The sequence below is a fragment of the Zosterops lateralis genome, assembly GCF_965231275.1.
Source record: "Zosterops lateralis genome assembly, chromosome: 6".
In the NCBI taxonomy this organism is placed as follows: Eukaryota; Metazoa; Chordata; class Aves; order Passeriformes; family Zosteropidae; genus Zosterops; species Zosterops lateralis.
Window position 1 is genome coordinate 35529719 of NC_139761.1, and position 13739 is coordinate 35543457.

General features: G+C 41.4%; 1 protein-coding gene across 5 annotated transcripts in view; it reads left to right on the plus strand.

The window, feature by feature from the left end:
- Window positions 1–13739, plus strand: part of RGS6 (regulator of G protein signaling 6) — a 257977-nt gene that overhangs the window by 149191 nt on the left and 95047 nt on the right. For all 5 annotated transcript variants that reach the window (XM_083864330.1, XM_083864331.1, XM_083864333.1 and 2 more), the window contains one exon: window positions 7509–7608. In XM_083864330.1, the coding sequence (XP_083720456.1) occupies window positions 7509–7608 (100 nt within the window). The remainder of the gene's footprint in view (window positions 1–7508; window positions 7609–13739) is intronic.

Below are 13739 nucleotides of genomic sequence, written 5' to 3' on the forward strand. Positions count from 1 at the left end.
CTTAGCAGCACTGTTAAAAGGGCACAGGGACTTACTTCTTCCTTTTTTCCCCCAGAGTGGTGATTCCTTCAATTCAGATCACACACTGAGAAACAGTGTGTAGATCATTCTATCCTACAGGTTTCCTGGCTGAAATAATCTTTGCATTTATGTATTTTTCTGTGCATAGATTTACATAGTTCATAAGTTACACAAAAGTCACATCTATTCAATAAATACTGTGTGGCAGAGGCGTGTTTTTTTGGGTTTTTTTTAAGTGTGACTTTCTTCACACCTCTGTCACAATTCTGTGGCCACTTGGTTTCCATTGGGGTTTTATTTAAAATTCATATTGTCTTTTCATTGGATATTTATGATACTTTCCTACGATTTTAAAAAGCTTAACACTTCTGCTTATGGAACAAAGTAAATATTTGGTCTATTTTGGAGCTAGCCTTAGAAGGTTTCTAATTAGAGCAGTTGTTCTTTCAACGGTGTAAGATCTCTCAAGCTGACTGTGTGCATGTATGTGGCATCTTTACCATAAATGTAGAAAGCATAGGGAAAAAACGCACCACTGTTCACAAGACACTTCTTGTGAAGTGTTATGATGCGTAGTGGAACAGAGTCCCAAGCATTTGCTACTGTAATTACAGTAGCACAATCAATAAGCAAGAGTTTATTTTTTATTTTTACGCAGTTTTCTAACATGCCAAAATAGCTTCCTCTTTTAAGCAATTATAGCTCATGTAGAAATTGAGCTCATCGGGAGTTGTCTGTCAAAATGTTTTTAATGAAAATTTGAGTTTGCATAACACTGACACATTGATGTCTTTTGCTTCTCACTGTTGACACTGATGGGCTAAAAAGCTTGATTTTTGGGGAGGGAGAAAATTGCATTAGTTCAGCTCGTTTGGAGAATCTCTGTTTGCTGAATTAATTTGCTATGCTTTGTTTTTCTGCTGAATATTAAACCCTGTTTTCCAACTGTGCATATAGTGCCTGAGGGGAATAGCTCCAGCTCTCATTTTCCGTGACTGTGTTTTCTTGTAACGCAGCCGAGGCCTGAGCTGGGGATGCTGTGCAGAGCTGACACTGTAGGCTGTGTTAGGGGAGGCATGGTCTGATCAAAAACCTGCTTCCTGGTACTTTCCACACTCTGGTGTTGCACTTCAGCAGCCGAGTAAGTGTCACAGTTTTTCCCTAGGGATTGTTTGTGTAATCCAATTGATGTGATAAAACCGGTCCCTCCATGTGATGACTTGTGAGTAGATGCTCACTTTTGTGAAGCTCTAGCTGGATTAGCAGCCGTGTGCAATTAATCACGACAAATGCCTTGGTGGTTGTTCTTCACTGGTACCCTCCTATTCACAGTAGAGATATATTAATGCTAAAACACGTTACTGGTTTCAAGGTGATATTATTAGCTCTGTTTCAACATCCCAATAAACATCTGAAGATCACAGTTAACACTCCCTGAAACACACTCAATATTGAGGGAGATATGTGGTATATTCTGCCTTTATTTGAAATAAGCTCTAAAATTTAAAAAGAAGCAAAGGGAACTCCATCAGGAGTTCCACCAGCACAAGTTCCACCAGTGGCTTGGCTTCAGCTGTCGCTGGACATTGGTCAGGTGGGAAGCAGTTGCTATCCATGCTCTGCTGCGATTTGGTTTTCCCAGGACTGCGAAAGGTTGTCAGAGATGGGGAGCATATCTTTTGTAGTTGTGTGGCATTTGCTATCTGAGGCATCCCAAGTCCTTGGAGTTCTTTGAATTAAGTCTCAGCACCCCTATGTAGTTCAGTATTGTCTCTGTTACACAGGAGAGGAAACTTGGACAGAAGCAGATGATGCTGATTGCTGAAGGCCACACCACAATTCTCCGGCAGTGCTGCTCTGCCACTTTCCAGCATTGTCTCAGAGGCAGGGTTGTTCTTTCTCTCTTGAGGGTGCCAAAGGGAGCTGTATAGCCCTTATTTTCCATCTTTTTCTTCTTGTTTTTTGAGTAGAGTGAAATTGTCTGGACCAGTGAAACAGGTTGGCTTCAGGCATCTTGTCAAATTAACTTTCCTTGTCTCTGCATGCGTGGCCTGTGTGGCAGGAGTCATCAGGTGCAGAATGCACAGGCACACCAGTAGCGTCAGATGAACTTATGGGAGTAAGAGTTGGCACTGTGAGAAACAGGCTCTTTTAAACTTGCATTTCAGTGAAAAGATCAAATGTGCTTATAGTTATTGCCATCATGCTAACTGATAACAGACTGATCCTTTTCTACAAAGTACCATCCAGCTCCCACAATATGCATGAGAGCTGTCACTGGCATGGTCAGAGAGGACCTTTGCAACTGCACAGTGCTCTCTCTAACCCCATACCTTTAATGTTGGCACTAATGAGTGATGCTTGGAGACTCTCCAGCCACAGGTTAGCTGGTGACAGGAGTCCCCAAGGGTATGGTAGCTGCTGTGAGTAATCAGGCAGGCACCTGGTACATACTGAAATATTCAGAAATAGGCAGCAGGAGCTTTCCTGCAGGGTCCGAGGGAATATGTACATCTAACTCAGATCCTAGAATATGAAAAGGGCACTGTTTTCCTCACTAAATCACAAAATAAATCGGCAAAATGGGACTGTGAGGGCCTCTGACATCATTATGTGTCACTCAGCCAAAACTGAGTGTGTTGAGCCAGGAAGTTCCATTAGCTCCTGGTGGTGTCTGGGTGTGAGGCTGTGAGAGGTGGGAACTGGTACCTTTTCTTCCCCATGTGTAACTTGCCCTTCCCTCAGCGTGTCACCTTCAAGGTCAACCTTGCCCAAGGCTCAGCAAGGCTGTGTGTGTTAAGTTGCAGCAGAAGGGGTGCCTGCTTTACCTTGATGCTGGGAGAAGAAAAAGCTACAGCAAAGTTGGGAGTTGTTTTCCCTCTTATAATGGTAATGAGATGTTGGGTAACACTGACCCAAAGTTGCCAGGCTGTGGTTGTTACATTTGTTGTTGTATTATGACTTAGTTATTCTAATGCATCAACAAATGTAATCTTTTGTTCTGTTCTGCCTCAGAAAAAGGACTTCTTATCTTCCAGTGATAGACATCTTGGCTTTGACAGAAATTCAAGGTCTTCTACTTCGTGCCTTCAGCCTCCCTAGGCCAGCAAAAGTGTGGATAGTGGAAAAGAAGGTCTAACAAATACTAGCAATATAGGCATTAAATTTCCATCACGCTCTGTGTAGCAGAATATGCTGGTAACCTCTCACAAACTACCTGCAGTAGTTTATGTCTCCACTAATGTATTCCTGAAACCAGAAGCCCTTTTCAGAGCATTGAGAGTGGGATAATGAGGAATAAAAACATTCTGGATAAATGTAGGGAGCCGACTTGTCAGCAACCAGTCAGGAGGAAAAGCAGATCCAGTTTGTTAGGCATACATTACGGCGTGCAGCTAACAGTGACAGCATGAATTCCTCTGGCTTTCTTGTGGAGATACTGACCCGAAATCCACTTGGATGGAAGAATAACAATTCCCTTTACAAAATCAGACTACACTGAAATAGCAGTGACCCCCATCATAGGAAAAAACCCAAAAGGCATTGCTCATTCTTACAATGGCTTTTGTTGGGCAGAAATAAGTTTGCCAAAGCTTGCTCATTTAGGAAAGATAAATAAGGAATGCTTTGTTGCTCTTTTTTCTGCCTCCCAGCCTGACAAAATGAGCTGTCCAAGGACTCTCATTCCCTGTGTGCAGAGAGGGAAGCCTAAGGGGTATTTAATGACATGCAGAAGCTGAAGGGAAAGTCATTAATACTTCAGTGTCTAAGTGACTCTCTTAAAAGTTAAGATTAAAAGCTTTGATGAAAGTGACCTTCACACTTCATGTTCCTTCTTTGCTTTTCTCCATGCTTGAAGCTCTAATGATCACTTTTTTCCTGCTTTGTCACTGTAGCACTTGTTTTGTGAAATATTTCCATAGCTCAGCAGGAATTCCGATCCAGGGTGGTAATATCTGAAAGCATTGGGTGGGTGCAAAACACAGGCTGGTGTAAAGGGTTACATCTTCTCTTTGTAGTGAACTGAACAAAACCTGGAAACATTGCTAGATACAGGTTTTTAAAATTTTAATTAAAACTTGATTATAATTTCAAGGAAGAATGTTTGTTTGAGTATGCCATGCTGTCCTCTTTGAGCAGGGCAGAAATTTACTGGAGAGCACAAGAAAAGCGTGTTGGGAATGGAAAGAGTATGTACAACTGGGGGCTTGTAATCCTGTGGGCTGTTGGGCAGCATACTGAAAATTCTGTAGGCATGCTGTAGGAGGATGACATGTGTATTCATGTCTGGATCAGTTGAGAGGACAGGAGAGAATGGAGGTGTGGCATTTGAGTAGGAAGGGAAGGAGAAAAGAAACATCCAATGATTTGAAATAAGGAGAGCAGTAAGTGCCAGTAGTGTAGTCAGGCTGGAAGAGTAAGAAGAACTTATCCCTAGGGTAGCTTTGTTTCCTTTTTATTTAAAAATGCAGTAGGTATTTGTAATGGTAACTGAAACTGAAATTAATGGCCCCATTTAAGACACTAGTGCCTGCTTGATTGATTGAAACAGGGAATAGTTTAGGTAAAAACAATATATCTTTCTTTTAAGATAATTAAAGTTTTATTTTGCTTGAAATTTAACTTTTCTTGTAGTGTTAATGACATGAATCATGCTGCTGTTCCTTTAGCTTAGAGCGAGCAAAAGAGTAAAAAGTTTATTTTCCTTCATTGAAGTAATTATTTTAGCTCATTTTTCATTCTGAACTTTTCATTCAAATAGAAAAAGAGAAAACTTATTATTCTTATGATTCATGAAGCCCTGAAGTGTTCCTAGAGACATGGGATAGTTGTAGCATGTTTCAGAGTAGTTTCTTCCTAATATGCATGGAAAAATCTTTCTCTGATGTCAGCTAAAGTACATACAGAAAAAGACACATAAATAGTTGGTAACACAGAGGGTTTTTCATTGTCTTGCAGAAACAGTTCTTAGTCTGGCTGACCTTCTTGGATGAAGTCCAAGACTCCGAATGGAGTCAGGCTCTTCTTTTCAGTGGTGCCAAGCAATAGGATAAGAGGCAATACACAGAAACTGATGCACAGGAAGTTCTGTCTGAACATGAGAAAAAGTTTTTTTACTGTGTGGGTGACTGAGCACTGGAACAGGTTGCTCAGAGAGGTTGTGGAGTCTGCCCCAATGGAGATATTCAAGAACCTGGCTGCAATCCTGTGCCCTGTGCTCTAGGGTGACTGCTAGAGCAGGGAGGTTGGGCCAGATGACCCACAGTGGTCCCTTTTGCCCTGACCCCTTCTGAGATTTTGTGATTCTTGTTCCACAGTTCGCAGTGGACTGACCTGCCCTGTCACCCAATAGGTCTGATGTTGGAGTGCTGTAGCCTTGTAGGTCTGGGTTGATAACAAGTGATACTGTCCGGTTCCTCTCAACAAAATGAAATGCTTGTTGTCCACTCTCTAGCAAAGCAGTTACCTCTCCAGGTATCAGAGATGAGCAGTTACTTCTCCAAATATCCTCAGACTGGAAAAAACCCTGTAGCCAGGGATACCTTTAATATAAGAGAGGGTTGGAGAGAAGCAACGCGGGTCCGACCACTATGGTTACAATTACGTTCTTCCCTTACTTCGTGCAGAATGGCGGCTTATATACATTTCTACATGGTTTACAAATTCAATAGCTTTTTCATTGGCACACAGCAGAGGAAAGAATGCAAACACTGTTATTTAGTTTACTTTTAAGGTGGCTAACATGTGCCTATTAACAACTCTATTCAGTGACCTTCAAAACCCCATCATTTTTCCCTGACACCTTAATATCTAATTCTAACTGCGCCACAACTTTACCAAATAATTTTATCTGCGTCACTGGCTTCAAGGCCTCAGCAAGGCTTCAGGTCAGGCCTCAGCTAGGGTAGTTCAAGATCTAGATATAAATCGTCCTCCTTCCCTGAGGAAATCCACAACAAAACCCTAATTCTTTGATGAGCAAACAACTTTGCAAAAGGAAAAGTTGTATTAATTTTCATAGTGGTTTGTTTTTGGGGAAAGTCTCATTATTCGATCACAAATTAACTGTCTAAGTGCCCAAAGCTCATGTAATATATTGAAAATGTCAGGATATTTTCATCTTTGTGATTTCATTCCACTGAGAATTTGTTCAGGATGTGTTAAATTAAAAGTAATATATAAACAAGGTGTGAACAGTTTAGTTAAGTGGTAACCTGAGGTTAAAAACACAGCGATCAAATTCAGTGCCTGAAGTTGGCAGGGAGATTGTCTTACCACCTCGGGAAGACTTGAAATTAAACTTGTTTTGAAATGTAGGTGTTAAATCTGTGAAAAAAACTTACTTGCATATGTAAATGAAGTGGCTTCTCAGAGATGGAGAGAGCATGTTGAGCTCTTAGGCTGCTTTTAGGAGAGAGAGGGGCTGTGCTCACATCATGTAACCTCTGATGGGGTTCCATTTTTTGGCATCTGTGAGGAAATCTTTAGGTACAATCAGGGCTGTGCTCCCTGTCTGGCTGCCCTTGGCCACCTGTCAACAACAGCGGGTGGGGCTGTGCTGTTGACTGCTTGAGCTAACAGAGACAACAGCTTTGGGTTTATTTTTGTTGGGCTTCTGAGACCTTATTAACTTGAAGGGAGTTTTTGGAGATACTGAATTTCTTCATTGTACTGATGTTCAGCTTTTTGTTCTCCCTGGCGTTGCCTTAAAGTAAATGCATGGCAAGTAGCCTTAAAAGGAACAAAAATCCCGTTTCATTTCAGAATAAGCGGGAGGAGGATTAAGCTCCTTCCCCTGGTAATTGGATCCTCTGATTGCCATGGCTTTTGAAGTTGATTGTGTATCTTTCTGTATGTGGTAGATTATTTGTGTGCCTGTGAACTAAAAGGTAGCTTGGCTTGGAAAACCCAAGGAGTTTTCCTGTATAATTATTTTACTTTGGGCTATTTACTTTGTGTGCTGACCATGGGACATGTAGCATTCTAGCCAACAAAACAAGGCAGGCAAAGTCCTCCTGCAGCTGTTCCATCTTAGACTCTTCTCAAGCCATAAAGAGGTTGGTGACTGTCTGGGACCCTTTGGAAAATAAAAGTTCTCCCAAGGTTACAGTATTGAGAATTCAAATGAATATGGGAGCAGAGGGGAAAGTGGATTGGATGTGAACCTCCTTAAACTGGTTGAAGTGCAATCCAGTTCATCTGTGGAGCAAACACTACCTTTCTATCCCCCCTGCTCAGCAAAAACACAGTTGCAGTTGGATTGTCAGTATCCAACCACTGTCTTCAAAGCTAGTCTATGTTGTCTCATGGTTTCTGATCTCAGGGTTTAAATTTGAGCAGGTAGTAGTGTCTCTACCTCCATGTTTGTGCAGTAATACACAATATTTTAGACCCATTTTACCAGCAGGGCTTCAAAGCACTCATGGCATATGTGTTAAAGTCACCATTTTGCAATAAACCACAAAGTCTTTGCTTTCTTTTGACAGATTGAAGATATCGTTACGAGAATGCAAGATGACAAAACAGGTGGAGTTCCCATCCGCACTGTCAAGAGCTTTCTGTCCAAAATCCCCAGTGTGGTCACCGGTAAGAACTGCTGTTGGCAGAGAAGAAGAGAATGTGGGCTGGTACTTGCTGGCTCTAAACAAACATACTAAAGCCACAAAAAAGAAGGGATGTGAAGAAAAAATTTCCCCCTCTGCTTAATTTTTCTATATGTTGTTCTATTACAGGCTGAAGTATTAAACAAAGATTCCTTAGTTCTGTTTTAGTAAACAAGCATTTATATTTCTTTGGGGTGAGTTATTACAAAAACGTTACATAATTTTTGTGGCTATCAGAATATCACCAGTCCGAGTCATTCCCTACAATAGGGGTAGGGCAATCTTAAATGAGAGGTCAGGAAAGAAAGTTGAAATTGTTTCCTCGCTCATACCCAAATACTCTTTCTGGACTTTGATCACAGGCAGAGGAATATGAAATACCTTTTATGCATCTGTGCTGCTTTGTTAAAGCTCTGTGTACAGAAGTGTGGATGGTGCAGAGATGGGGAATCAGAGTACCAAACCATTGCTCCATCTATTTCCGGGCAAAGTATCTTCCAGTTTATTCAGGGTGATGTAAATTGTAAAGAGGATTTGTACTTGGGTTTCTGGTACCTGTTTCACTGATTCACTAGAAGTGTTCCTGAAGGTTCCTAGGGAAAAATAACTATCTTATTTGAAAACTCATTTCATAAGCTCAAGTCTGCAATACAGAGACTGGATGTCTTAAGATCAACTCAGCTAAAAGAGGTTTCTGATATGTTGGTTAAAATTCATAGCATTAAAAAGGTAATTGATATAGTCACCAAGCCACAGCATTTTACTCAAAAGGAAATAGGAGACCTCACAGCATTTTTAAACCACAGTCGGCAGCTCTCTGGCATGATGGAAACTGCTCCTTTGCACTCAGTTCTGGAACAGGAGCTGCAATTGCATCATCTTGAAATGGCTGGTTTTCACAACACAGGAAATTGTGAAAAGATGAAGATAAAATAAGAACAAAATCTCACTCCAAAGCCCATAGAAATGCTCATTTTTGGAGGGGAACAAGCTTGGTACCATTTCCTTCAGGTGATTTGAAGGCAGCTCCCTTGTGATGTATGGACAGTTCATGAAGCCTCTGAGTTTGAAAACCGTGGGAAAATAACAGCCCAGTGGAGACCCCAAACTTTTCTCCATTTGTTATTTTTCCTTTCAGATGCATGGGCCTGTCTATTTGCAGACCAAAACAAAAACAAATGTATGTTTGTTATCAGTGATTGATTGTGATAGATAGGTGAAGAGGCAGGAGCACCTACATTTGAATGGAAGCTGAGAACACGTGGTTTGTCCAGTCTGGGGAAGGAAAAGCTGAAGGGAATGAGAAGCTACAAAGACAAGGTCAGATTCTTTCTCAGGAGTGCATGTTGAAAGTACCAAAGACAATCTACACAAGTTGCAGGGAAAGAAATCCAACCAGATTTACATATAGGAAGAAAGTTGTTTATGCTCAGAGCAGGTGAGCATGAGCCTAGTGTCCTGGAGGAACTGTGGAACCAGTGATTTGCAGCTGTTCAGAAACCCCTGGGCCCAGCTGAACTGAGCAATCTGACCTAACTGTGCATTTAGCCTTGCTTTGCATGAAAGTTGGAGTAGACAACCTTCAGAGAATTCTTCCAACCTGAATTACTCTTACGGTCACTGGATACTCAGTTTTAGTGCTTGTCTAATTTCACACAATGTCATGAACACAGCAGAAGAATTTGTATTTTCGAAAACTTTGTACCTTCTCTTGGGAAGGGCTCAATTCTAGACCATGGCATTCTCACACACTTTTTATTTCTACCTGAAAAATGGAACAGCAGCACGGAAATGTGATTTTCTTGGCAGGCTCACAGTGACTGTGATTAACAGGGATTTATTTTTGCTTGACACTTCTATTGTAATTGCTTCTCACAGGAGAAATATAAAATCTTAAAGGAAAAGAAATATTACAGGAGTGCCTTGGTGCTCCAAACAGGCAGCTCTGTTTATAGTACAGCAAAGTGGGTGTTTGATTTAAAGTTTGAATACCAGGGAAAGAACTGCTCGTCTCTGTTTTGCTTTCATCTGTCCTGATGCCTTAGGTGTGAATGAGGTATTGGGTAACACAAGGAGAAGAAGCCTCAGGGAGTTATCAATAATGGTCCTCTCTTGACAACAGAAATCTGGGAAAAAGGATGAAAAACCTTTTTTTTTTTTTTGAATGTATGATGAGTGTGTGCGGGGATGCTGTGCCAAAGACACATTTCAATCTGCTCTGGAAGTAGATTCGCGTATCCCCTTCCCAGTATTTTGGCTCAAAGTGGGTCAGTCAAATGAGGACACATCACACCATTATCTTCTTGGTTAGGTCTTCACTTTCACAGGCAAGCCATAGAGGATGAAAGTAGGATGGGACCAGTCTGTGTGGCACCTGTGTGCATGTGTCAGACATTGTCCAATGTTCAGTTTAGAGTATGGAATATGGAAAAAAATGCCTGAGGGCAGATTTTGAGTAGTGCTGTGATCTGTGCCCAGAATGGGTTGTCAGCCAATGCATGTAATGGCAGATGCTGCAATAAGTGGAGTTGCACATTTCTCTTCTAGTAAGAAAAAAATTTCTCACTAAAGCTTTTTTTTTTTTTCTGTAGATGAATTGTTAATTCTATCTTTCCCAGTCATCAGACTCTTGTAGGAACATCTTATTTTACTAACCAGCAACAAACTAGCTTTCTCATCCTCTTTTCATATAATTGCATCTTAAAACTAACCTCACTTTTGGTAGGAGGACCAAACACTTATACTTTTTTCTCCCACTGGTTCAGACTTGGTCTTATACAACATTGCCAAAACAAGTCAGAAAGGAGTCAGTGCTGCAACAGCAGAGCTTTCCAGTACAAAAAGCCTCCTTCATGCTTCCCAATTTGCCCCACATTGCCAACCTCATTGCAGTTTCTCCTGTTTTGTGTACTGTCTGATCCTGTGTATCAGCACCTTTGCCATCATAATCCAAGGGAGACATGCGGTCTTAAATCTTTGCACTAGTCTGCCCTCCTCCCAAAAGGTTTCGATACAGCTTCATTCTGATCCATACCCCCTGACTTCAATTGTGGCTGTCCCCACAGCTCCATTTTGAATGATACCTCCTCCTCCCAGCAGCAGTCCCTTGCCCTGCCCTGCTCCTGACCCTCACCCCAGCACCCCCTTGTCTTCCTGCTCTGCTCCCAGCACTGCCTTCGTGGCTGCGGGTGGACTGATGGGTTATGTGCTGGCTGTCCTGGCTTGGATTGAGTGCTGCCATGCAAGCTTAGTGCACACAGCCCTGCCAGTGCATTTCACTGCTGTCCTGCCATGTCTGTCTTATATAAGCCCTGGACCTCTCTCAGCAGAAAATGCCAGTTTTACTGAAATGTGCCAGATGGCCTGTCACTACTTGAGACTCACGAGCTAAACTAAACCAAGTTTTAACTGGTGTGTGTCTCTGTCTGAAGAAGCCAGCATGGGTCTTGGCAAGTGCCCATGGAGTCGTCCCAGAGCACATCAGAATGTCACTTACTCAAAGAAAATGCATTTGGCTGGAGTATGGAAATCCCATGGCATTGTGAAAGAGAGACTTTATTATTGATAATGTTCCCTGATGATGTAGTTCAAAACAGACAAGTTCTGCTGGACAACTTTATAGTCATGGAGAAATTGGCTCCCTTGGGTCTGAGAGTCTGAGTGTGTTTGTTGCTGTTTCCCTTCAGAGGAGCTCAAGCACATCTCTCATCCAGATACAGCAGCCAGAGGCCCAAGGGAGAAACAAGTTCCTTGTGTCCAGAGTTTGAAAGACCCGTGTTCAGGTGAACTGTACAAAAAAAGATATTTGTGGAAATGGTGGCAAGAGCCAGCACCCATCACCCAGAGAGCAGGCTGCAAGGCTGAGTGCTCGGTCAGAACATTCGCTTTCTTAATCTCTCTTTTCAGGGGCAGAACTTGCCTTGGTGCCTTATGGAAACTACTGTCTTTGGGACCAAAGCCTCAATGAGCTGACTACCAATACATTGGCTTCCCCAGGCTGTCTGTCCAGCTACTTGCATCACCTTAACACAGGGTTTTCACTGTAGGACTGAGTCTGATTCAAATTTCCCTCAGCATTTGAGTAGTTTTGTTCTAGATATTTTGTCTTTCCTCTGTAGTTCTGCTTTAAAAAATACAACACTTGAAATATGATACTGGCTGTTTCAGGCACTTAGATAGTCCCAAATCTAAGCCAAGTTCAATCTTCTGCTAAGCATTAATTAGTCTAAGTAGTTAAAACAAGCAAACAAAAAGCCACTAACAGACAAAAAAAATTCCAAAATTTAAATCAATATCCAAACTAATACTGGGTGTTTACAGATTTGTGAAGGCTATAAAGAACATGCTCATGGGTTAAAATTGACATATGTTTATATATACATACTGTATAATTTTTGATGGTTTTCCACATTTCTAAAGAGCAGACTCTGCACAGTAAATTTCACAGTTTAGCAATTGCTTGGTGGAAACTGGCTTGCCAGATACAGGTTGGGAAAACAAATCCATTTATTTCTCATTAAAAAATCAATTGTTCTGAGCAAGTTGCGTTTAAACTAATTCAAGTCAAGACCAGGCTTCTTCATAACAACTTACATTTCCTTCTTTTATGCATCTCTTCAAATTGCACCCAGTGGAAATGTAATCCCTCCATCCTTCAATAAGAAGCCTAGTATTTCAAAGCTGCCATGAATCACACAGCATTAGACATGTCAGCAATTACATGAGTAGTGCATGTCTTGCAATTATTTTTTTTTCCTGTAGCTTTCTCTTAAGTTCTCTGCTTGCCTGCCAGGAGACAAATTAACCCAGTTAAGGAGTCAAACTCTTATGCTGTCTTCATCTTCAGCTCCCTGGTCCCTCCCTTTTTCTCCTTAACTACATCCAGCTTCCTACCTTTCAAATGGTGAGAAGGATGAGGGAGGAGAAAATGAAAACCAGCTCAGTGAAATGTACCAATTTTGTGCCTGTTGTAAAGATGCAAAGCAACACCTTGTGCAGCAAAAGCTTAAAGGATTTGATTTCAGAGGATAAGGGGAATAGCAGATTAATCAAATAGGACATGGTCATCAAAGAAATAAGAGAAAGCAATCAGAATTAACATTTTAAACAGTGGATATTTAATATATCTCTCCGTGCATCTGCACTTGTGTTACATCTAAATACATGTAATCAGTGTGCAAGTTTCGTTAAGAATAAGTCTAAGAGTGGTAAGCGTTGCATGCTAGAAATAGCCAAGGACAGGTTTGTGGATTTGTAGGTGCTGTGCAGAGCGAGACCTGCTGGTGTCCTGCTGGTGTTTGTGTATCACTGCCCTCTGCTGCAGCCAAGCTACAGTTCACATCATGCAGCTGCTCACCTTCCTCCCTGGTGGTGTGTCTGTACTGTCCTCTCTCAGCTAGGGGGAGTGCATATGGTGTATTTTGTGTCCTGCTTGTTCCATAGCAGTGGTCCTTCTGTGCTGTGTGGCATAAACCCAGCCCAAATACTGGGGTATGTGTGACTGGACAGCCACTCTGGGCTTGGAGATGAAGGATGGTTTTTATAGCTGGCTGTTGATGCTACTTCCATGTCTGTCATTCATAATTCTCCATCCTCTTCAGGACTTCTCATCTCCAAAAAACCATGCTTTTACATCACGTGAAGCTTAAATATCCCATAAAAATGTGTGCTTGCACTATGGGATAAATCCTAAATGATTAAACAAAATTAACCATCGTTAAAAATTACCAAAATTGGACACTCTTCATAACTATGTTCTTTCATATGATAGCACTTGAAAGTAGTTGCACCTGAGATGAAAAATACTGGAGGAAATGCGCATTACAGCACAGGGTGCATTAAAATTTGGCTTACACTGCTGAAACACTTACAAAACCCATCCTGAGGCTGTAGTATTATTTCAGTCAATAAAAAGGTTTCTTAAGTGCTAAAACCAGAATATTATGAGAACTTTAACTTCCGTACATTAGAATTGTGAAGGTCCTTCCTGATCCTGCTTGTCCTTGCTCTATTTGAAGCTCTGCAATCTGTCAAGTGAAGCTATGATAAATCAGAAACTTAAATAATTATGTTACATGGATATTCCTGTGGCCAAGGAAACTACAATGAAAATTC